Below are 25,715 nucleotides of genomic sequence, written 5' to 3' on the forward strand. Positions count from 1 at the left end.
AAAAAATGTTCTAATTATTTTAAAATGCTGGTATTTATTTTGGTGCTAATAGAGCTTATACTGGTAGTAACAGATATGGTCATCCTTGCTTCCATTCAATTGAGAAGAATATTTGACATTAAAAGATAAAGAACAGAAACTTCTAGAAGGAATATATAGTCACATCTTCAGACCTACGCTGGACTTCCGAAAAATCAGGCCTATGTACAAACTGAAACAATATCATATATTTTAAAACATTGCTGGTCAATCACTTGCTCTACTTTGCCAATACAGAAAATTATGGTTATATGTTGATAATGTTTGAAAAAATACATATTACAGTGTTCTTGGTGATATTTTTCTTGTTTCTGTTTTATCATTTAATAACCAAAAGAAAGAGTTGTTATTACCAGTGAACATGCAAAGGAGTATTTAACTTGTGAGACTGGTTCAGAAAGTGTAATTTCATCTACTTTCATCTGATATTACAATGGACAATTTGGCAATTACACAGGAAAAGCTACAGGAGAAGTCTGGTATATCTGTCAGACTTACAGAAATGAAAGTAACAGCCCAAACGAGTGAATTCTTGAGTTCCAAAACACAGCTAAATGCTCTGATAGCTCTTGACCAGTTTTGGAATGTGCATAGTAAAAACATTTTAAAACATCTCTTTTCTATGGACCTGACCAAAAGACTCTGAATCCAAGATAAACTTTTCCAGGAAATTCAGTCAGTCTTTGATGGGGCTCCCAGGTAATTTTGCTGTGTCAGTATATTCAAATCACACAGTATCAGCTCTTACAACAATATCAGAAAGCTGTTTGTAACTATGAATTCAGAAGCATGATAACTGAATTACTCGTTTAGGATTAAGTGGATGTCCATCTCCTTGACAATCTTTACTTTATACTCTGAGTTATACTCGGGACAATGGCACTTTTGCATCTTCCAGCATTTAGGCAAATAAATTGTTAACTTCATTACACAAACCAGGAAAATAATATAAATTCACAGAAGTTAAGAAATGAATTAAGATTGACAAAGTCATAGTATATAAAAATACACAGAACTATTACATGGTACCTATCTCAAATTTATCCTCTAGTTCTGGCCTTTCAAGGAAAGAACAATAACTAGCTCACTAATATGAAAAATTGGGGGGGAAAAGGTCATATTTAGTTATTCTCCAAAACCTTGGATGCGTTATTCAATTTATAGGCAAAATAAAGCACAAAGTGACACCAGAAATAATAAAAAAATAGTAATTTAGCTAACTAGAACTTAAATTGATCCTTAATCTGGAGAACAAAGTATGAAATTGTATTTTGCTATTTTGAATAATTGAGCACTGTTCATATAATCTGAGAATCATCTGGGTGGCATAAAAACTTTTTGATCAACTAAATTAAAACAAATCTGACATTAAGTAACATATGGGTATACAGTAATCTGCACTTTGATCAGTTGCAGGGTGATGGAAAGGTTAACAGTAGGATTAATTCCAGACAGTACATCTGGCCAATATATTTGAATCTTTAGTTTTAAGTCAAGAACTTGCACAGCTTTCATATGGCTCATTAGATGCACCCACAATAAAGTGCTCATTTAGAAAAACTGCATCACAGTTCACAAATAAGGGTCTTCAACACTAAATGATTAGAAACAATTCAGTCATTCCACATAGTAACAAAATGATATTTAGATAATCTAAGAATCAACAGTGGAGAACACCAAGTATATTAAGGAAGCTGCCCATGAAGAATAATTCCTGTGGAATGTAGATGTATATGTAGGTAAAATGCAAACAACTCATGTGAATAATAGAATGGAGTAAAGTTCAGCATAACAAGATCAAATTAATTTTGTCTTGGTATACATAAAAATACACTTAGACATTGACACACTTAGAAGTGTGTTTTCAGAGCTATGTTTTCTACTTTCTGTAACATCTCATTGACTTATTCAGCAAAAAAGAAGTACTGCACTGAATGTTAAGCACAATTCAGTACTGAGCTGAAATGGTTCTGATTTGCCTTTACTAAAAAAAAGAGAGAGAAATATTTAAAGGATGATGCAAGACTGCTGCCCTCTCCAGCCATATGCAAGACTCAGTATAGGTAGACAAGTCACTTTAAGAAGAGAAGAAGCTTTAGCAGGGAAGAAGTTCTATAATAACACAGGTGGCTTATTTTAACAGGCCTTTCCCCCTACAAAAAATGCAAGACTTTTCAATTATCTTATTTCACAATTTTACACAGCATAATCTTAACTTTACCCTTCTAAGAACTGTGATGGAGCAATGCTTGCAAACAGCAACTGCATTTGGCTGGCAGGCAATAAACTACACTTCAAGCTGCAGATTAAAAATGTAATCCCCCTTCAAATAAAACTTTCACTGAAATCAATGTAATTTTTTTTTTCTGAAAAATGCCAGCCAGATGTAATTAATTTGAACACTTTCACAGAACTTTCTTGAACGAATGCATTATTATTTTGAAACACCTCTTTGGAATGCTAAATTTTTTTATTCACATAATATTATATTTGTTTTAATTTGTTTTGAGATTTTGTTTCAACTTTAGTGTGTGTTTGACTTCAGAATGCAATCTCTTCCTCAGTAATTTTTGGTAACAGAATGATAGTTCAATTTAAAGCAACTGAAGTATTTTACTTAAAATAATTACTAAACTTTATTAACAGTATATTTTCAGTGATTTCTGTACTCTTTCATTAAGTTTAGTCAATTAAATTGACTATGAGGTTATTTCTTTTTCTTTCTACCAAGTCACATAAGACTCCTTTGAAATGGCATAAGAGGAATAATTAATAAATTCTAATAACGGAATGCATTGTACTAGGAAAAGATCATTATAGCACATTGTTACACACTGCATCCTATCTCTCTGCTGTTTTGTTACTTTCATTCCTTACCTCTTTGTTGGCTCTGTCTGCTTGAACTAATGTTCCATTCAGACACGGCTCTACGTAGTGAAGTTCTTCATTATACTATAGAGAGAAATAAAAAGTATGATGAAAAATTTAATTAAAAGCTTTGAGAGATACAATTTAATTTAATGATTTAGAACTACAGTGAAAGATGCATATAAAGCAAGAACAAAAGGATTTGGTTCATTTTTTAAAACTGGCTGTGGCATTTCTTTTACATGATTCTTAATGTTTTAGAGTTTTATACTTTTAAAAGGAGCATTTAATTGAATGGTTGCCAACAGTCAGGTGGAGTTAATGGGCACTATATATACTAGCTGGCATAAACAGCCTTGAAGTTGGAATCTGGATAGTATTAAGAGGTCATGTTTGATACATCGCAGTCACAACTCCCAGTTCTTTGCTACATATTAAAAAAAAGTCCTGACAAATACCTGAGGTGCTGGCTAACATTTTGGAAGGTTAATAGTGGAATAGCTATGCCAAAAAGTCTGTAAGCTTGAACGAATCCTGAACATATCTGACAATAGTCAGAATTTCAGTCAGAGTAGCTTATTATACACTAAGTCATGAAGCTGTGGTAGATCTTTAAGAAATTATCTGCTTATCTTGCAAGGCCTAAGTTAGACAGCCTAGTCTTATTTTCAGAAGCATCTTAAGCATTAAAAGAAACTATCTGCAGTGAGTAGATCTTGCAGACTCATGGATGCTTAAGTCACTTGATGGTTTAAATCTTTTAAATATTTCAATGCAGGTCAAATTAATACAGAAGTACCTTCAAAAAGTCTACATTAGTTGTACAGATAGAGTTGTAACTTAACAACTCCTCTCATTAATTTAATCTACTCTAGAAGTTATCACGGATCAAACTATAATGCCCTTGCATTTAGGCTTTAAACAGTTTCACCCTTTCACAGGCATTAAGTGAATCAGAACATCCATAGTAAACAATGGAAGAGGACACGTTAAATCAAGTCAAAAATAATCAGGAAAAACATTTCATCAGATTAATATATGGATTTACTCCTTTTTTCCTCCACCTTAGTGGGAATAGAAAAAGTCTTACAATGACTCATTAGAGAATGTTGCTTAGACAAGGTTCTCTGTCATTGCAAGTTCTCACTGCCTCTGTCTGCCTGTAGCTCTGAATTTGTTCTACTCTCTTCAACGTAACACCTCTCCTTTCTCTACACATATGACTAACCATGAACCCCTGCAACCTGTTCCACTCTGGGCACCCATCATCATCATTATTTTAACAGCACACAGCTCACCACACACCTAATTACATAATTACTGTTGCATAGGGAGGAGGGTTTAATTTGAACAGCATCAAGTTATTCTTGAGGCACTGTGCTAGACCCTGTCCTCAGCTACAAGCAAAAACAAACCCAGAGTAACTCCCCTTACTATTGCTGGTTATACAGACTGTTTACATCAGCATCAACACAGTAGTTGGTTGGTTATATAGAGACAAACAAAAATGCTCGAAAGATATTTACACTTAGTTTCTGCAGCAGATTTGCATGCTTCCCTAACTATTCCCATTAATGTTACTGAAATATCTGAGACTCTGTGGACATGTCTATTGCTCCAAAGGCAATACGAAAAACAAGGCAAAGACTTCTACAGAACACTTTAGAGTTACTGGGAGTGTCCCATGTACCAGTGTCATAACAGTTTATTGATCTGATAAATTATGTACTTTCCCCTGTAGTATCTCTCTTCAGACTGCTTTCCCATCTATCTCTTGACAGTCATTGCAAAATAATAATGCCAAGTCTACACCCCATCTCTTATTATAGGCCAAGGTCAAGACCATATTCCATTTTACTGTAAAAAAATACTGAAAATCTGTAACAGACACGGGTACACAAGCCCCTACTCCCAAGCTTTTTTCTGTCTTCACACAGTTTTTTTCAGCATCTTCCTTAATCAACATACTTTCTGGTTAAGCCTGTTCTTAGCTTGATTTCTGTAGCTGTCACTGGAAACTATATTAACATACATACTTTTCTTTATATGATACCAAGCACAGTGTCTGTAATTGGCCAACATGCAATAAAATACTAAAGCCTACTTGTCTCTCAATCATGGTCTCAGATTCAAACATCCGCATGCAAGCAAACTCAGAATTTCCTAATGCTGTAGCAGTACCACAATTATTTTTTTCCAGGACTATCACCACCAGCAAATAGGTTAAATAACTTCCTACTCTATCAGACCTTGCATCTAAGTAGCATAATTTCAGTTCATTAGATTTCCATAAGATTTATTTTAACTACTATTTGGAGTAACTCATATTCCCAGGTTATTCCCACAGACATGTAGCTTACATGTCTGCTAGCTGCACTGTAACCCAGATAGATTCTCAGTAGCTTCCCACTATGCTGCCACTGGTATTCAATTGCATAGTGTAAAGGATGCCCACACTTTCACAGAGGACATGCTGGAGTCCCCTAGCAGCCCCCTTTTACAGAATCAGTCTGCTTTTAAAAAGGATGAATAAAAATGTTCATTCTCACATAAACAGCACAATTACATAGATGGCACGTGGACAGAGCACTTTTATTGTCACTGTGGACATAAGAAAACGTAGATATTCATCATTCTGAAACCCAGACAAATTGTGACACTTTTTGCATTTGTGGCATCTAATTCACCTTAAGATTATTACTATCAAAAATATTTTAAGTAATCCGCTATGTATGGCTGAAGAAACTGGATTATGCCAACATGCATAAATGACTGGTTTATGTGTTCTATGGGTAACAATCATAACCTGAAAGTGTTCTGTTTGTTAGCAGTTCTTCCTCTACTGTGTGGAGACAAATGAAAGCACAGTAAGAAAAAAATTTATATAAAAAGGTATGTCAGCTTCTGATGGTTTGAATTCTTGCAAGGGTGCATTTTTATTATTTTAATTTGTATACTCTTTGCTAATTGTAGAGACTTTCTTTTCCTTTTTAAAAAACTCAAATATGAAAGATGGAAAAATTCACTGGACAAAATTATTTCAGTTCCAAAAGAAATTTCCAAAACAGCAAACATCTGCCTCTCTAAGTCCATGAAAACTAGAATTCTGATGCAACATGTGAAAGCATTCAAGCAGTCTTTGCTGCTTAAACTAGCATATACACTCAATAAGATCTTTAGTACAACTGTCAGCTTCTAGTAAAATACCCAGCTTGTGCTTCATAGCATATATTCAATTTCTTTGTCCTTGTCATTGGTGATGCTTTTCTTTTAACTGTGTCAAACCTTTAAAGTGGAAAAGGGAAAAAATTTCCCCCTCCTTCCTCACCACCTTATCATCTATTTGAACTCAGTTCTGCAGCTTTTCTATGACATTTAAAATTTTATTTAGTGAAATAGCTTCATGATCTTGAATGAAAAGGCTGATCAGTAACTGCTGACTTTGCCAGCAATACCTGCTATAGACCTCTTGTTAATTTGCCTCAGAAAAAGCCTGCATTTTGCTTTTCAAGAGCCTTGCATTACACTTTTCTTATGTTTCCCATACCCCTATACTCTGGCATATGACATCTTTGCACGTTATAGTTGTGAGAGCTGTGATGCACTAGCGGAGAGCACTAATACCTGTGCAATAGCTGGGATTAGCCTGTGTTTTGCTGAAGGAGAGAAGGGAGAGAAGTAAAAACCAATTACCTTCCTTCCTGAGCTCCTCTTCCAAAACCTTGGTCTACTTTCATCTCTCTTGTAATTTAAATATTTGATGACATTGATTTCTATTATTATTTTATTTAGTTATGTTTACCTGTTTTATTAGCTCACATTATTTTGTCACTCATTATTTCTTTGCACAAGAGGCATAAAATAAAATTAGTGGGCTAAAATCTGAACTAAGAGAAACCATATAGCTAGTTAGACAGCTGCTGACATACATTGTATAATCTGATACTATTTGTATTCTGAAAAGGTGAGATGTGGTGTGCTAGAACCATATATAAGTAGTTTACATTTACCTTAGCATTTTTCATATTTATCCTTTATCATATTTAAGCTGTCTGGAGCAAGGTCCACAGAAACAAATTAAATTCACATTTTGTTGTGCAACAATACAAAAATAAAAAATTTCATGCTGTATTAGGCATTCTCAGATATCCAGTACAGCCCAACCTAAGATCCAACAGTGAAGCTAATCCAGAAACTAAACTAAAGGAATTGGTACTTCAAAGTTCCACTAGTGTTACCATGAGCAACATGTGGCACACAAGTGCCGTCTACTGCTTGGAGCAATGATATGGAGGTTAGCAGTTGGCTGCCTTTCTCAGCCTGCTCACACATTAGCTGTACAAAACCTGATTATTCAGGCATCCTGAAAAGTAAGTTTATCCATAATGTATTCTGTATGACTACAAGGTCTCCAAAGAAGAGACTACACACTACTATGCTTTGAATTAACAAATACTTTTATTCTAATCAATTTTGCTAAAATGGTGTGACTAAAGCATTAAAATTAATTTAGCATTCTTGGCTCAGTTAATATTTTGTTAATTTAATTTTTTACAAAAGCGTTTAAAAAATTTTAGCATTTGGCAAAATTAGTACTCGTTTTATGATAATATTGTTAATTTAATGCATGACTTGGAATTATACTTCAAAGTGATTTGAAAAAAATATGCCTATTCTCTTCTTGTTGCAGGCATCTCTGTTCATGCGCCAGTGAACTGACCTTAAATTTTAACACAGGCAGCACAAAATCACTCCTGTTTTTCAAGAATTTTTTGTAATTCAATCATCCAGTCCATCAATTTCAGATAGATTTTGCAACAACCTACTCATGAAAGCTGAAATTATTTTTAACATTATCCTTTTATGTTTATTCTCTGGAAAAACCTGCACTGAATTTTGCTTTCTGATATATATATATATATATATAAAGTTAAAAGTATATTTAGTGAAAAACCAAATGGATATTGTCACGTCCCGCTCAGACGAGGGGGACAAGTGACTCATGAAATAACCTAGATAATGTACTGCTAGTAGCTTTTGGGTTTTGTTCTTGGATGGGTTTTGGGGGTTTTTTTGCTATCCTACTGCATATTTATAAGTGTTAATTGAGTATTTAACAATGTTAGCATGTAGTGACCATAACTCCCATTAGAGTTAATGAGAATCCTAAATGTCTTTCTGTGTATGGAATACTGAAATGTATAACAACCTGAAAAGCAAATTGAAAATCTTTTAAAACTTTTTGTACAGTGAAATATTGTAAAGGCAGAATAAAAACCTACTAGAGTTGATGACCAGAAATTTTGCACAAATGCTTTTCAGACTTCACTTTTTCATCTGCTAAGTTCCATTTCCTCTTCTTTCACTGACATAGATTCTGATTTTCTCAATGCTCAATTCCTTTTCATCCTTGACCCCCACTGTCAACAGAGCCCTGTCTTACACTAGTCCAGCTTCTCTAACCTTACATTGTCTTTTAGTCAACTTTAAAGTGCTCTTCCTTCTTACTGTAACAAACACAAAAATTTCTCATCTGCTTGTGTAACCTTTCCACTTGCTTCATTCTGGCTGTTGTTCATCTGTAGAACCCCTCTCACATCTTTTGCCACTATTTTCCTTGCATTTCCTTCTTTTGGCTCAAAATGAAGGCATACTTTAGGGTTCTCCTCTCTTGTGGGAATGAGAGAGAGAGAACTCCTTAACCTATTTGACTCAGTGAAGAGTGGCAGTGAGAACTAATAAGCACAGAGCTGCTGATGGAAACCTATACAGGACCCCAACCTCCAGCACCGCACAGCACCTCGCCCAGGAGAGGGGAGGGACTGAACCCGGCAGCAAAGGGAAAGGGTGCTGAGACCAGTGCATGGTGGGGAGGCGTTGGGCAGAACTTGAGTCTGGGCAAGGGGGAGGAAAGGCTCAGTTGGGTGTTTCCTTTTCTCAATACCCAAATCAATGATGAGAAGTTTGTGTTAATTGACAATAAATTACATAAAAATGCTGTGACTGCATGCTGTTTTACACACAGCTCAGTTCACTTTCAATTAAAGTTTAAATTGAAAAAAACTACATTTAGTTATTTCATACCTCCTTTCTTTGAAGTATTTACACAGTTTTTCTGCTGTAGTACCTAGGCAAACTCATTAGTTTGGATTATAGCCACATATATTTTTACATTTTTTGCTATAGATGAGCCTTTTGATTTTCCCTAAGTAAAAAAATTCACTTAAAAAATCAATTCTTTTTTCTACATCATTCACAGTAACTGTCACAACTACTGATAAACACAGAAATTATACACTGAAAATGGTTGGTCAAGTATCTTAATAATTACTTAGTTGATACATTCTTTCAACTTACAAAAGTTATTTAGATTAGTTAATCACAATTTTTTTTGAAGGACAGTAAATCTTTTTTTGATACAGAATGTAATTATGTCTTTCTATTACATGAGTTTCTGCTAATTATGCAGTTATCATGCAAGGAGATTAATATGAAAGGTATTGTGAACTAACTGCTTGCTATCTGTTAAAAATACAGTAAATGCAGGTATACTTCAGACATATATACTTCATTCTCCATACAATCTCAATGATTTGCACTGGTGTCATCTGTTTTAGTACACAAAGGGCACTTCCCTCGTACTAAAAACAGGCCAAAATCCTCCTTACAGTCAAGCGTTTGAAGACATTTTGAGGGTTGATGCATATGATAAAACAATGTATTTATAAAGTATTAGCAAAAGAATATCACCAAAGGAGAATTTAATAAAACCCCCAATTCCTCCTCCCTCTCCCACCCCCCCACCCCCATCCCTTGTGCAAATCTTAGTTCTGATGTCAGTTTTGGACTCATTAAATCCATCCTTACCTACACAATTAATCCTTCTTAAATACTGTAAAATTAGCCCCTTCTCATAGATTTAAAACATCTACCTGTACCATGGAAAACTACCTACCATATGCAAGCAACAGGAACTACTGATGATCTAATTTATCACTCTTACTAAGCACCAGGAATACCTCTGCACAACTTACACATACATACATATATTTCAGATTTGCAGAAGAAAGCATGAACAATGAGGAACGGTGTTTGCATTTTATCATGCTATACAAGCTTCAACAAAAGCTAAGATCTGATTCTATTAATTCTTACATATTAACCATTTTGCAATTTGCATTGTATTGCAGAAGCTGGGGGGGGGGGAGGGCGGGGGGGAAGGGGGGTGCGGGAGGGAGTGACACACCCCAGAGTTAAAAATCAAGGTAATGTAGAAAGTTCAGGCAAACTACAAAACAAATTTCTATTCTTTGCAACTCCCAAACTCAAGACAATCTCTTTAAGGGGTTTGACTGCAAGTCATAGAACAGTTTGAAAACACCGTCACCTGAAGCAGCTTGCGTTGGAAAATCACAGTGTCTGTCTAGTTAGTTCAGATGTCATATCCATCACCTGCCTACAATATTTTTCAAGTTTATTGTGTGATGTAAACCATGACAGATAGCAAGAAATGATGGAAGAAAATAAGGAAGAAAAATCCTGAGACACTCACAGCAATTATATTGAAGAAGTCATCATCTCCAAGGGTATCCAAAATAGATGAAACTGTTTGCTTTGCAATAGTCAAGCGAAGCCCTTTCATACTGCCACTGACATCTACTAAAATTACCACATCTTTTGGAGAAGTTGCTGCCTGGATGTACCTAAGACAAAAGACAAAACAACTTGTTCTTTTACATACTGAACTTTCCTTTCTTTCAGATTTCTTCAACACTGGTAGTCATCTATTGCCTACCATTTTCTATTTCTGCAGTCAAATGCAATGACTCCATTCTCATCAGGTTCCCATTTAATTCCTGTTTAAAAAAGAGATAAAGAGATTAAATTACATTTTCACAATGCCTGTTCAAAATGCATCTGTGGTATTGGGCTAAGTAGCACTTAATGGAGTAAATGGACTTAATACTTTAATCTAACAGGCCTATAACACAGGAAATACTGGAAAAAATAATTTAATCTATAACATAGGAAATACTAGAAAAAAATAACAAGACCAGAAACTGTATTTTTTCCTCACTCCTTTTTAGCCTACTTGTAAGGTTAAAACTTCTTCAAGGCTACTATGTTCATCATACTATTGTCACTAAAGCATTGTCATACTTGATCATTGGTGCTGGCGAGTTTTATCACATGCTTGCCAAGGCCCTTTCAAGCCTTAAGCATTTACTACCCAGGGCTGATCTTAACAGTTCTTGTTATACTAACTGCTTCACTCACAGGTCATACACCTGCCATTTTGCTCATATCACTATGAAGAAGTCATATCTCCCAGTTGTGGGTCAAAGGAAGTATGATAAAAACATCTCCCAGTACAAAAAAATTGACAGGGCAATCCTTCCTGCTTTCTACACTCATTTTCTAGCACAAAACAAGAAACAGCCTTTAAAATAAGGACTAACATTTCTTCTGCCCTTGAAATATCATAGAGTTTGAGAACTGAACTATAATCTGAAACTAAACAGATGTAGTAGCCATTACTTTCAGTCACTTTCAGACATACAGGTTTATAGTAAACTTACTCACATTAAACTCAAGACTTCAGAAAACATGGGTTGCTAAACCATTTCAGCTAAAGGAACAGTTCCCAATATGGGTCTGATCCAGCATTACAGAAGTTGAGAATCAGTTTATTTAACTTTTTAGTTATTTAATGTGTAGTAAAGTTTGTATGGGGTTACACATAAAACTTAATAGATAACAATATATATATTTAACCTATTTCTATAGAAATAATACAAGTAATCTAATTGCATTATATTACAACTGGTGTGAAAGTAAACTTTAAAACAAGTTTTGGAAATCTTTGAATGTAAAGATATGATGTTAAGTCGAAGTCTAAAAACTGAACAATAAATTACAGTTAGGCATCAATAGAGCACATTATCTATATGTTCAGTACTATATTAAGGGTTTAATCCTTTTGCCCTCCTTCTCCACAGTCTGTTTAGAATTTATTTTTCATATGTGTGTATATATATATATATGAATATGAATATTTATGAGTACATGAATTAACTTGGGAGCCTCACCTCCAAATGAAAATTGGTAGAAAACTCAGAACATTGAAAATGCTGATTAGAAATCTCTCTCTCCGAAAACTAGATAAAGTAAAATCAAACTCACAAGTATCTGTGATAGTCATGATTTGTGACAATACTCAGTGGAAATTTGCAGCCATAGCATTCTTTATTGTATTTTAAGTAAGAACTTGTATTCTTACCTGGATATTGTCTGAAAAATCCTTTTGCACTTCCAAAATACTGCCAGATGAGAGAAGGGTCACGATCAAAATTATCAACAAACACCTTATTTAAAGATTCTGACCAATAAACTCCATTTACAATGGCTGGATCTGGGGAAAAAAAACCAAAACAAAACAAAACCCAAACCAAACAAAACAAAACAAAAAACACAGAGAAAAGTGATTTTACCTAAATAGAATCCCTTGAACTCTATCATCTTCAGCTTATTCAGTACCCAAAAATCTAGTGACTGTAAAATATAGCAGAACATCTTTTAGTTTCCTTTGTCAGTTAAGTGACTTGAAATAAATGATACACTTAAATAATGAAAGTATGGTTAAAATACAGAAGAGACACCAGGCACATTTTTTAGATAATTTAAATTGTTCATTAGACCATTTACCTGGAACTACTGTATCGCTTGTTCTGAACATAAATGAGTCAATCTAATAATAGATTATTTTCTCAATTTACTTTCCCTGGATGCATGGAATGTCTCATGGGACGACTTTATACCTGTTTTTTTTTTTTTCTATTCTTCAACTTCATAAGACCTTTCCCACTATATCTGAAAGTTTATGTGTGGAAATAGAAAGTGAAATACCTTTTATTTCACTCTTGAATGGATTTTGGTATGCAAACACAAAATCTCATTACAAATAACAGTAATTGTTATTTGGAGAACACTGGACCCAGATTTCACAACAATTACCTCATTATTTTTTATTCCCATAGAAAGAGAAATACAGAGCAAATCCTTGATGTTAAAAAAAAAGCTATTTCTGTATAAAACATCCCCATCTATCAATTCCTAAAAACCCAGGCTGCCCAGGTATGTTTTTAAGCTGCAGATTTGGTTCAATAGTGGGAAATCAGAAATAAATGAACATATCTTAAAGTCACTCAATTTCAAACTGTGAATTTTGAAAGATGAGAAACAATTAAGAGATACTATATTCCCAATTCAATCTGTACGTGAAGTCAGCAGAACAGAAAGGAAAAAATGAAACTAAAATCACAGATGTATTATTTCATTTGCAAAATTGTGCATAAATGAATAGACAGTAACATTTGCTCAAGCATTTGAAATAACGCTTCCATTAGCTTGCAAAATAACGTTGCTGTACTGATTTCAGAGGACTGCTCAGAATGTGATTATAGTGAAGTGGAAAAAAGGTGAATTGTCATCTTTCCTTACATTCATCAAGAAAAGCTGCATAAAAGGAAAATGTCTCAGCTACAAATCTTTGAATGTTGCTTTCATCCAAATATTTAGGTTTACATAGATGGACTGCTGAAAAAGCAAGATCAACAGAAGAGATGTTGTTTTTAAAACATGTCTGGTATAGTTACTTGTTCTTCTAGAGAACAAAATATACAGTTAAAATCTGTCTAACCAGACACATATCAAACAAATCAATGTCACTAGTCCAACAGTACTACTTTGGTTTTGCCTACCTGGCAAAATCCATTGTCCAGTTGTTTCCAAGTCTACAGTTACTCCAATAACAAGTTGTGATTAAGACAACACAAATTAACTGTCAAGACTGCCTATCCTGGCATCTATTATCAGTTTGTAAAAATACACTCCTATTTCAGCACCCCAAAATATTGATCCAATGTTCGGCATTTAGACGTTACATGAGAAATGAAGCACTAAAATGAGAATCCTATTCTCAGTCCACTGGAACTTCCCAATACAAGTTCAAACATTGATATTTTGGTTCTGCTACTATACACAAGTTTTGGTGCAGTATCTGAATCACTAAAAAGTACAGTGGCATTATTGACACGGCATTACGATACTGAGATAAAGTGATAAGTTTAGTTCACCTTTGAAAAGAGCAACATAGTTCAGGGGTTGGTTTTGTTGAGGGTTTTGGTTTGTTTCTTGTTTTTTATTTAGATCTCATTCCAAGACTGCACATTGTACCTTATTATTTTACAATATCATCAGTTCATCAGACGTCTTCTATCCTGGATTCCTCAGAAGCTGCCTTTTAATGCCCTCTCCTAATGAATCTGTGCTATAGTGTCGCTCATCTAGGCCAAACCTTCACTCTGCCTCCCAACCCAATGATAATTTCCTTTGAATTATATATACACTCCAGCTCAATAAGGTCATGGGACAACTTCAGTCATCCACCTGTTAAGCTCTTAACTGAATGTGAAATCCTTCCAATGGCATTTGAAAAAATAAATCTATATTTAAAAAAATATATATAAATTATATTAAAATATCCATGCCACCACAGTCATGGATTACTTTTTTTTAACCCATCTATGAAGAGTCACTTCACCTGTTTATATATCTGTACAACAGGTTAGAGAACTCCATGGAAATACAATCAAGAAATTTTTCTTGAGCATGATTAGTTGAGTCTATATTCTGCATTAGGTTGACAACACTAATCACTAATCCAAATGCTGATCACTATAAACATTAATCCATTGACTCAGAAACTAATGGGAATTCTTTAGCTGAAAGGACCATTAAGTAGGTGCTTTAAATAAGAAGGTACAATTAAAATGTGATCGACGATGACTGGGTTCCTTCAAAATAAAACCTGGTGACAATTCACTACCTTCCTACATGCTGCATATCTATTATGCTGGCTGTTCTTTTTACCATACACCAAGTTACACTTTATGCATTAACCATTTTTATAAAAAAGCAAATAAGGTCACACTCAGTTTAATCTTTAGAATACAAAGAAAAGTCAAGTGGGGGAAAAAAAAAATGTATCCACAGTAAAAAACTGCAGGCCTACAGACTTCACATGGAAATCACGTGCCTTTACTGGCTACTGTATCTTCAGGCAGAAGGATTTCAAACCCAGGCTCCTTGTTCTAAATTTGATGACTGTTATGTGGATGCATCTCTGTCCACATGCACCATCCTAAATACAACCGAGTTCCTGACCATATATCCTCATTAAAATTTTACAGTCTTATCTTCCAATAACCTATATGTTAAGCTTTTTCTGGGCAATTTCCAATTTTAGTAATTACAGCAAATTGCTTAAATTGCCCCCAGTACTTCATTTAGAAACAGTATTCTTAAGTTTTTATATTACTGGTGAATGTCATCTACATCCCCAAATAGTTACATGTCAATAGTGACAAACTAATGCTTGTGAATATTCAGAAATTTGGGGAGGAAGAAAAAGAATAAAAGATAAAGCTTAATATAAATGCAAAATCATTAACATGATGTTATGGGGCTCAAGGACAATAAATGTAAATAGCTTCTGCCACAATTCTTGAAACATAATTTCTGCTTTTGCTTCTTGGCAGTAACAGCTAAAATATAATTAAAATACTCCCTTTCCCTTGCCTTTTAGATGGACTAGCTAGCAATTATATGGGATTTTGCTTCACTGCTGTTTGTGTAGATGTTACCTTTTACTGATATTTAATATAAAACCAACCCCCAGGCAAATAGATACACTAACATGAATCTGAAACAAAATTGCCAAAGAACAGTACAAATGCATGTAGCAATTAAGTTGCTGTCATAGATACTGCTGACCCGAAGAAACAGATCTGAAGTCTCAACAAAGGCAACCAAGGTGTGCAGACTGAAAGATGTGCAAGAGCATACCAAAGGTTAGCACTTTAATGAAATATATATTCATTCACAGAATCTATAAAAATCTGGAGTAGAATAAGTCTATGGAATGAAACGAATGCATACACAACACATTTTGATTTCTAATTATTCTAGCAAGCTTTATAGAAAATAAGGGCGACCACTGAGGAATTCACTGACTATGAAGAAAGAACAGAATACTCTTTCTCACCATACTCTGCTTTATTGCCAAGAAAAAAGTGTTACCCATGATCCTTAGTTTTTTCCACTATTATGTTACCTTTGTAATATAATCATTAATTTTCCTGGAAAGCTGCCAAAGATACAGGCATCCAAAATGGTGTTCCTTCTTGTAATATCTGATAACCCCAAGGGCAGTCCCTAACCTTGCACAGCAGCACCGTCATAGAATAAAGCAGTACAAGCACAGCCTACAGGACCAAGCACTGGAAAAGGAATGCAAAATCCAGCACCCTTTTGGCTCAAAGATAGCAACAATATTAGCTTAGTTTTGATGACACTGACAACATATTTAGTCTGGTCATATTTTAAAGAATAACAAAATCACATACTTTGCTGGGATATACACCAACAATCTAATAATTATACTACTCAACACTAATATAAATGCTTTTCAGGGTGGTCCAACATATTCAAGAGCTGGGGCTGGATGCCAATTTTGGCAACTGCCTTTGCTTATTTCTCTCTCTTCCACTCCCTCTGCTTCTACTGGGTAATGTGGATGCATCAGCTCACAGATCAAAGCATCTGGCCATCTGTAGACACAAAAGAAGGTGTTTGTCCATTTTGCCTCATGTGCTGAGAACCATTCACCAATGTCAGAAATCACATTCCTGCCTCGTAAGTATATGGGGTGGTAAAGACTTCAAGTGTGTGACTGTATAAAGCATAGTCTAGGTATTTAGTTGTTTCAGCTTCCAACATTGCCCTAATAACATTCCCCTTCTCCTTTGAAGTGGCAGCATAAGAACTGGAGTATGGCCAGATGTGTTTATTTTTATGCTGAGTTTCATGAGTGGATTTGGGGGCTTTTTTGGGTTTGTTTGGCTTGGGGGTTTCTTTTTGTGAACAAGGTGGTCTGAGATTCAACTTTAGCTCATTTGAAAGCCAGAATTACAGCTGCAAACTCCTCACTAACACCATTCTGGGACAGAGATTCAGTTCTGACTCTGCTGAGTTTGACACCTAACGAATTATAAAAAATGTCCTGCAGTAAAATCAGTGTATCTTTGAGGTCACCCAGTCACCTATGGACGTGGTTGGACCCTGCTTAACTTAATCAGATGTAACAGCTAAGAGCAACCACTACATGGGTTGATCAGTGAATCGGTTAGAGCAAAGCTCTGGAAACAGCATATAAGCAGGATCTATGAACACAAAATATTACTCTTTTTTTTTTTTTTTTTTTTTTTTTAATTAAAGGAGTAACTTGGAGCAAACATTCACTTACTGTCCATGCCAGGAAAAACTAGAAAGATGCTGCTTTAATAGAGCTGCTGTCACAGGAGCCAGGTGCATGGGGCAGTTATACCTATCACTAACATATTCTAACAAAACAGCATTGCCTACCCAGCAATTGCTAAGAGGCTTTTAGCTGAGGAGAACTAAAGTCAAAACCCAGTAATCCTGACAGATGATCACTGCATAAATTAATGTGACCACAGATATCAGGATATTTCTGTATTTTCAGAAAAACACACTTATTTCCACATTTTTGCAGGATAAGAATTGAAGACTATGAGGCCTGAAAGAATGGCAAGAAAATACCACACCACAGAACTACAGGATGCCAGGGTGTAACTGAGAGACATGAAAAATCACTGCTAGAAACAGTTTTCCAAGTAGGAAAGAGGAAACAAATGCTCAGAACACAGGAATTAACCAAATTGTACAGAGACCCTATATGCACTGCAATTTCATCCCAGAAGCAAAATTAGCCTTAAATATTGAAAAAAAGACCCAGTTCTGACACACAGCAAGAAGAAATTTCTGCACAGGTTGATGGAACAGTGATATCAGCAACCAGGAAATCTAAACCTCTGCAAGTGGCAGGGCAGGAAAAAGCATCATGACAATCAAAGACATAGGAACACACTGCAAATTAGAGGAAAAGAAAGCAAACGTGACTGCTGCTAAATGAAGCCAGCTGTGCTGTAAAATATTTAATGCACGATGTATGAAAATGGACAATTTTAGCAGAGCTGTTGTCAAAGCTGACAAAAAATACGACAACAAATATGACAAAGGCAAGGCACAGCCTTAGAAATAAAAGTTATCCTTATGGAAATATCCCAAGGAGAGACCTGTTCACAAATCTTTACAAAACCTGTTTAAACACAAGTCCATGCAAACCTGTAAACTAACATTTCACAATAAATGTCTAATTCCTATTGCTCAGATATTCAAAGAGAGACATGGAATTATAGAAACAGGCAAACTTAGTTACGTGACACAGTGTAGTAAGGACCAACAAATAATGCTTCGAACAAGAGATGTTAAAGACCACCTAGTTTTATCATCACATCATGCCTCTTGCATACAACAAATGAAGGCGTGAGAATCTTTAGAGAGAAATGTTTTAGCATATAAAATGCTTTACAGTCATAGTGGGCTATAATAAACTAAACCTCTACTGCTACATTCCTAGGAGTATCAACATAGTATGAATGTGCAAGTATCAGCTATGACAGCACACTTATCTTGAGAGACAAGTCGTTGTCTCTCATCCTCTCAAATCAATGTTCCCTTACTGCTGTAGTTCTTCGTAGTCCTTGTGTAGCACTCCTTCCTTGCACAAAAGACCGTTTGCACAATTTGAGTAGAATGGAAGTTTTACTCAAACAAAAAATAGTCGGAAAAAGTCTCACAGACATGAAAATGTTCAGCTGGTTCAAAACCTCTGAAGCTAGTATTAAAACATACTGAGAACACTGAGCAGAGGCACAAATGCATCTTGGGATGAACACATTACAAGATCAGTTATGGATTCTTAAACACTATTTGTTCCTTCAGGAATGTGCCAAATAAAAGCTGCAAGAAAGACACCTAGATAAACAAAGTATAGTGTAAAAATGTCTTTGAAATTTTTTAGCCAAACAATATTTTGAAACAGTTTATATTTTCACCAAGCGTACTAATACTTAACCAGCCGCCTTTTCTCCTCTTCACACAACACAGATCCAAGATAAATCAAAGAAGGGTCTGTGTTATGTAGCAGGGTGGAGAAACAAATTATTACAGTATTCTAAAATAGCAGACAAAATGAATAAAATCTATCTTTAGATAAACTTCTATGGTTCTTTGTGAAATGTCAATCTTCTCTGCTCCATATTAAACAAAAGCTACAATTTTTACATTTGCCATAAAAAAAAACCATTTAATCAAATGTTTTTGCATACTCATTCCTAAAGGTTTTCAGAAACCTAGACCTATTATGTCAATTACCACTAAGTTTACAGATTAAGAATGCTCTTCCAACATATTTCATGGAGAAAATAAAGTCTTGAAAAATCTTTAAATAAGGCAAAATAAACCAAAAACCAAATAAAACTCCCCAATGCATTCCTAGCATATAAACTCAGTCCATTAAAAATATTCTATCTGATCATGAGATTTTTTTCATTAATATATTCCACACTAAAAGATACCCTGGATACTTTTCCCTGTTTGTTATTTTAAGCCAATAACAGAACATATGCTGATTCTCTGATTGCTTTTTCTCATTAAAATAATGAAATAAACACAATTAAAGAAAGTTAGCACTTTAAAAGAGAACAAACCAATTATAATTATTTTTTTTTAAGTTATATTACTATGGGAAAAGAGGGAAACAGTTTGCACACTAAAGGCTAATGATGAGCAAAAGTCTACAAGAAATTCTGCACAGACACAGATAGAAAGTGGAAATATCTGATCTCAGAGAATAACTAGGCACAGAATAACATGTTCCATGTACAATATATATTTTCGCAGACACACCCCTATATATAGCTGTAGGCAACAGATGTACAGTGGGGTTTTTTGTTTGTTGTTGGTTTGGGATTTTTTGATAGTCTCAAACTTTTCTTTGGATTACACAGTGGTTATACTAAAACGGAAGAGAGCAGCAAGAAAACCTCAAACCCAATGTTTTTCCAGACTCAAAATGCAGAGGATAAAGATAAGAAGGAGGACACCTTGTATGTTTAAAGCAACCAAATTTCTTTGGTGCAAGACAAAGGCAACTGCTTTTGGGACAGCACACTGACACAGGTTTCTTAAACCTGCTTTGGTGGAATTTGTTCCTATTGCTGCTGACTGAAAAAGAATGAATCTTTTTGCAGACACACACATTAAATAAGCAATGCCTAGCTTTGGGCACTAACTTCTCCTCCAGGTAGGAAACTGATCCACAAGGCAACAAAAAAACACTTCAGTCTCACAAAAAATATTATTTTTGAAGAAAGTGAATTTTAAATTTTTCTTAAATTTATGTCTAAATGATAATTCATACCATTCCCTTTTTATCCTGCAATATAACGTATGTTTCATGTAAGAACTTTTCACTGTTGCATTCCAGACTGACCTTTCAAGCAAGCAACATGTTACCAACACATCTTTAAAAGCCAAATGCAGCTGGATGAGGCAATGCTGATTAAGCTAGTCCAACATGTTTAACTGTCTCCTTACTGTTTCTGCAGTTGTGACTGTCTGGGGACAGACCCCATAATTTCAGTGCTGGCATGCTTGAAGTTTCTTTTTCATTCAGTGATGTTAATTGTAAACAGGTGAGAAGACAACTTGCTTCACTGAAGAGATGCTTGAGTAAAGTAGGTAATCCCCAGGATAATCAAAGATGAAGCTGAAATAACTTACCAGACTTCTATTCAGGTAAGCATCCCAAATATGACATGCCTCCAAATCAGAGATGCTGAGAGTATGGACAGTAATAGTGCTCAGGTTAAAACTAGTTTAAAGGTCTCTGTTAACTGTAGATTAAAACGTACTCTCTTCAAGTTCAGTAAATTCACTCTGATTCAGAGAGGTTGCCATTGCCTTGCTTCTTATTAATATTCTCAGTCTAGTAACACTTTTGCTTTTGGGCTTCATTTGCTTCATTCTTGAAAATTTTGTCTCTTTAGACCACAGTCTTCCCCTACAGTTCAAAGGGTTCACATGCCATTTCTCTCATTTGCCATGCCATTATAGCACCCATCAAAGTAAACGAGGTGAGGTGCAGCAAGTGAGGACAAAATTCAGTTTGAACACAGAAACTGAGACATTTTCTAGAGAGGTAGTCAGTGGGGCCCAGTGTGAACTTATCCTTATGAAACTTGAGGCAACAGACCTCCCTGCATTCACGCTGAGCCCACTTACACATATAACCAGGTAAGTGTGGTTCAGGACCATACTGAGACACTGATTCTGTGACTTGCTGGAAGTCACAGAGCTGAGCTAGCACGGCAGGAAGCATGAGGTACGAGAAGCCTTATAGTAGGATTCATTATCTGCAACTCCACACTCTGCTTTAGCCTTTTAATACTCTCATTTGAGCTCCAGTGTGTACTGTGGATATGTCTTTATAGATTCCTATCTGGGTTACCTAGTACCCAGGCCCAGGTGAATGCGAATAACAGCATTAAAGAGTTGCTGCTTCCACCCTTCACAATGGGAGCTAAAATGGTGGCTCCACATCTTCTAATCAGTCAGCAGAGAAGTTAATACTCATCAGAGACAATAATACAGAAAAAGGAAAGATAAAAGAGGAGCTAGAGTAATTTTCTACCATTATAGGCCAATGGTAAATTATTGTCACTTTCTTGCCCCTGGAAAAGTAGAGACATCATGATTAACAGAGATGTCTCAGGTCAAAGAGACTCTTAATATTGTATCTGAGATACTGCTCATTAACAAACCTTCACTGGCTCACATTTGTCAAAAGGCAAAGCCCAACCCAAAGCAACAGCTGATGAATAAGGAGTGGTAAAGAGTAGGGCTTTTTAGAAGAAAAACTTAATGTTACCGTGTAGCCTGTATCTGACATCTAGTTGCCATAGTGATGTGAATGTATTAGAAACAGAGATTAGGTCCACAGCCAGAAACAGACAGACTAGGATACAAGAAAGATAAAGCACAGTATACATCTTGTGTGGTGATGCCAACATTTCCAAAAGGCTTGCTGTTAAAGACAGAGAATTGAAAAAAGAAAAAGAAATTCTGTGAAGCTAAAACCCTCTGCAAGAACAAAGCAGCAGCCTGACTAGAATCTGGGAATTTGATTTGAGGCAGAATTTGAGCAAAACCAGATGGAACAAGTGGAGAAGTCTGTGCATCTTTGTCCAATAGCCAGTAAGAATTAAAACAAAGAAGTACAGGAAAATAGGAAATTCTCTGCAACCTTGACTAAATCAGTTAGACTAAGAAAGTTCCTTTTAAATTAAACAATGACCAAAGTTAGGAAGACAGTGCAAACACTGTGCTAGAGATCTTAAAACATGAAGACAAACAAGTCAGGGGAAGGATTTCAAAATATAAATATAGTGGTCCAGGACAATATGTGGCCATGACTATTGAAATAACAACTCCAGGATGTTGAATTTTCAGAAGCATAGTCCATAAAATCATATATGACAGTGACAGACAAGATTCTATTTCTTAATTTCACACCTTGCAGGAAAAGGGTTTTACATATCTGCTAGCTGCAGATTATAATCTTTCTGCATCCCTTGAGAAATGATTTTTTTTTTTGGTTCTAATATTCTAGAAAACAGGTAAATTCGATTTTGACAGCCACTTGGAAAGCATTGATAGGAAAGTATGACTGAACAATATTCATAGCTCTTTTTAAGTATCAAATTGAAAAAACCTCACTTAATCAAAAAATGGTTGTGGTTCATCACGTTTCAATATCTTTTAGAGAAGGCTCTATTACATGCAGCAGATTTTTTTTCCTATGCAAGTAAAACTTTTGATTAGAGTCTGCATTTATTGACTTATAGTGCATAAACTCATCTTTTAACATGCAGTGAAAATCATGCAGTGGAAATGCCATTTGACACAACTGATATTCTTTACTAGTCTCTAAATTGTTCAAGCAAAATTTAAAGACAATTTGTGAAGTCTAAGTCTAACATCTACATTTGTAATGTTTCCAGTATTCAAGTAAACGTGGTAAGCAGAAAAGCACAGACCAGACCTGATGCTTTTGTTACTAAAGACACTGAGTCCAGAATTATTCAAAGCTGTATTGCATTCATACTGTTTGTAAATAATTTCTTGAAGTATTAGCGGGACGGACAGAAGGAAGTGCAAGAAAACATCTTGGGATAGAACAAAGGGTAATGGTTTTAAACTAAAAGAGGGTAGATTCAGACTAGCTATAAGGAAGACATTTTTTACAATGAGGGTGGTAAAACAGTGGCACAGGTTGCCCAGAGAGGTGGTAGATGTCCCATCCCTGGAAACATTCAAGGCCAGGTTGGACAGGGCTCTAAGGAACCTGGTCTAGTGGAAGGTGTCCCTGCCCATGGCAGGGGGGTTGGACTAGATGACTTTTAAAGGTCCCTTCTGATGCAAAGTATTCTATGATCTACAACCCAGAAAATAATATGACAGCACACAAATAATTGATTGCCAACTTTCCATAGTAATAATAATAATCATCATCATAACACAAAGCTTTTAAACAAATGTTTAAGTCACATGATAAAATCTATACTTTCAACAGCCAGTAAATGACAGGGGACAGGAGAGACAAAGAGAGTCACAAAAGACAGTACACAGGCTACAAATAATCATGTCATGAGCAAAGCTATAAGAGAAAGAAATACAGCCTATTTGTACAGAAGAGTATCACAACTCTGTAAAAAAAAGACCAAAGCAAATATACTAAGTCATGGAAGAATGCTAAATATGGGCTGTCCACATGGAAAGCAATTGAATTGTGAAGATAATGAGAGTAATAATAAAAATGGAATTGAAATCCATAGGGAAGTATAGCATATTTATAGTCATCTTGTCTCTGAAATGAGTGAAGTCCAAATATACTTCAAGGCTTGCAAGATACTATTTAATCACTTCTTTTATAAATCCATATTTACTCAGAGCAATCACTGTTACAGAGTCAAAATGGTTGCTAATACTTGAATGTATTTCAAATCCAATGGTGTGGAATTAGTCTCAGTGCTGTATTAATTTAAGGAAAAATTAATGCAGATTATTATTAATGAAGACTTCTTTACCTTTTTACATATTATTGAACTTTTAATTGTATTTTACATTCATGAACCATTTTTTTTAAATGCTGATGACACAGCTTGAGACTCTCAGCAACATATTGTGTGCCTTATGTTTGTTAGTTGAGTTGACATAAACCATATCTCCTGTTGACAGAAGTGCTTGAAAATATTCATGGACTTCAGCATCCATCACAGAAAAACTCTGCAGTTATGGAAAGCACTGATAAAATCCCTTCCTGTACTTCAAAAACACCAGAAGAGCATCTATACTTGCAGTATGAGGATGGAAAGAACAGACGGAAGACAGTCAGACAGACCTCTCTAAGTTAAAATTTATATTATTGCTTTTTTTATTTTTTTTTTTTCAAAGTAGCAGATTAACTCTTGGACTGTATAACACTGATCATCAAATTTTATTTTCTATCTTGGTGGTTCTGCTCTGTCAGTAAAGACATAGCAACATCTTGCACTAAGGCTACTACTTAATTATCTGAATATACCTGGACAGAAACCTGATAATATGTAATCCAATCACATCTTTTTCTTTTTTCTCTTCTTTTTTTTAACACCTCAAATAAAAAGGATTAATCTTTCACCTGACCATGCCCACACTATTCTCCAGCTTCCTTAAAAAAGATCTTCCCCGTAACGTACCTATACTTCCTAATTTAACAGAGAACCAGGCCCGATGATGTAAAAATGTCAAAGTAATTTACTAAAGCGCCTGTCAATTTACGATAGCAGAGATTTCATAAGTTAACCAGTCTCTGGGCTGCTGATAGGTATTTGCTAAAGACCAGCCAATCTGATAATAAGAAAAAAAATCCTTCCTAGTGCCAAAACGGCAACTAGAAGAATGCACATATCACAGAGTAATGTCAGGAGTAGGAAAGAGGGAACTGTTATTAAGGAGAGATTTTAAAAAGTCAGTTGTAATTATTTGATGTAAACCATATTGTTCACCTGCTCCCCTCTCAAATACATTATAGTATGGAACAAAGACTTAGTCAATTACAAAATTCACAAAAACATGACTGTGACCTCAAAATGTATTTCTAAATCATATGGCAATACTATGAAATATAACTTGCTTGATGTAACAAAGGATGGGAAAAATCAGTCTGTTATACTGGTAGACATTATGAAATGTCAAAGTTGCAGAAAAATGCTAAGAGAAATGTATTCAGTATAAATAATATCAACATTAAAAAGAAATCAGTGTAAACACTGTGCTAAAAGTTCATGTAAGTTCCTTAATTTAAAGCGTACTCATATAAGGAAAAAGCTGAAACATGGTTCAATAGTATAAGCCCCATTTTCCATTATAAATGAAATAACTTTTCAGACCCAACACTTTTAAGGAAATTTTTTGGTTTATTTTGACATATCACTATAAAAATGGTAATTGATTCTAACATTTTCTTCTCCCTGCACAGAGCATACTTCCTCCCTGAAGAAGAGTCCATCACCTTTTAGATGGGGCAGTTATTGATATCAAGGTTCTAAAAAAGGAAAATGCATTTGAATAACTATCTGCGCATGTCCAGACACTGGTATTTTAATTCAGATTGGGCAACAAGCAGGAAAGTGCTTCAAAGTGCCTTCCTGAATCAGAAAGCCATTTATGGAAGATAGTTATTATTGTAGACTTTACTGTATGTAGTCATGTTAATATGC

The 25,715-nt window shown here is 35.1% G+C and overlaps 1 protein-coding gene across 1 annotated transcript in view; it reads right to left on the reverse strand.

Annotated features, from left to right (window-relative positions):
• The window catches only part of CACNA2D3 (calcium voltage-gated channel auxiliary subunit alpha2delta 3), a 468,241-nt gene that overhangs the window by 248,372 nt on the left and 194,154 nt on the right, over positions 1-25,715 (reverse strand). Inside the window, exons 6-9 of the mRNA XM_074836249.1 lie at positions 12,188-12,319; positions 10,703-10,763; positions 10,460-10,610; positions 2,917-2,991 (exon numbers count right to left, since the gene is read on the reverse strand). Coding sequence (XP_074692350.1) covers positions 2,917-2,991; positions 10,460-10,610; positions 10,703-10,763; positions 12,188-12,319 — 419 coding nt within the window. The remainder of the gene's footprint in view (positions 1-2,916; positions 2,992-10,459; positions 10,611-10,702; positions 10,764-12,187; positions 12,320-25,715) is intronic.

The sequence above is a fragment of the Strix aluco genome, chromosome 11 (genome assembly GCF_031877795.1).
Source record: "Strix aluco isolate bStrAlu1 chromosome 11, bStrAlu1.hap1, whole genome shotgun sequence".
NCBI classification, from domain to species: Eukaryota; Metazoa; Chordata; class Aves; order Strigiformes; family Strigidae; genus Strix; species Strix aluco.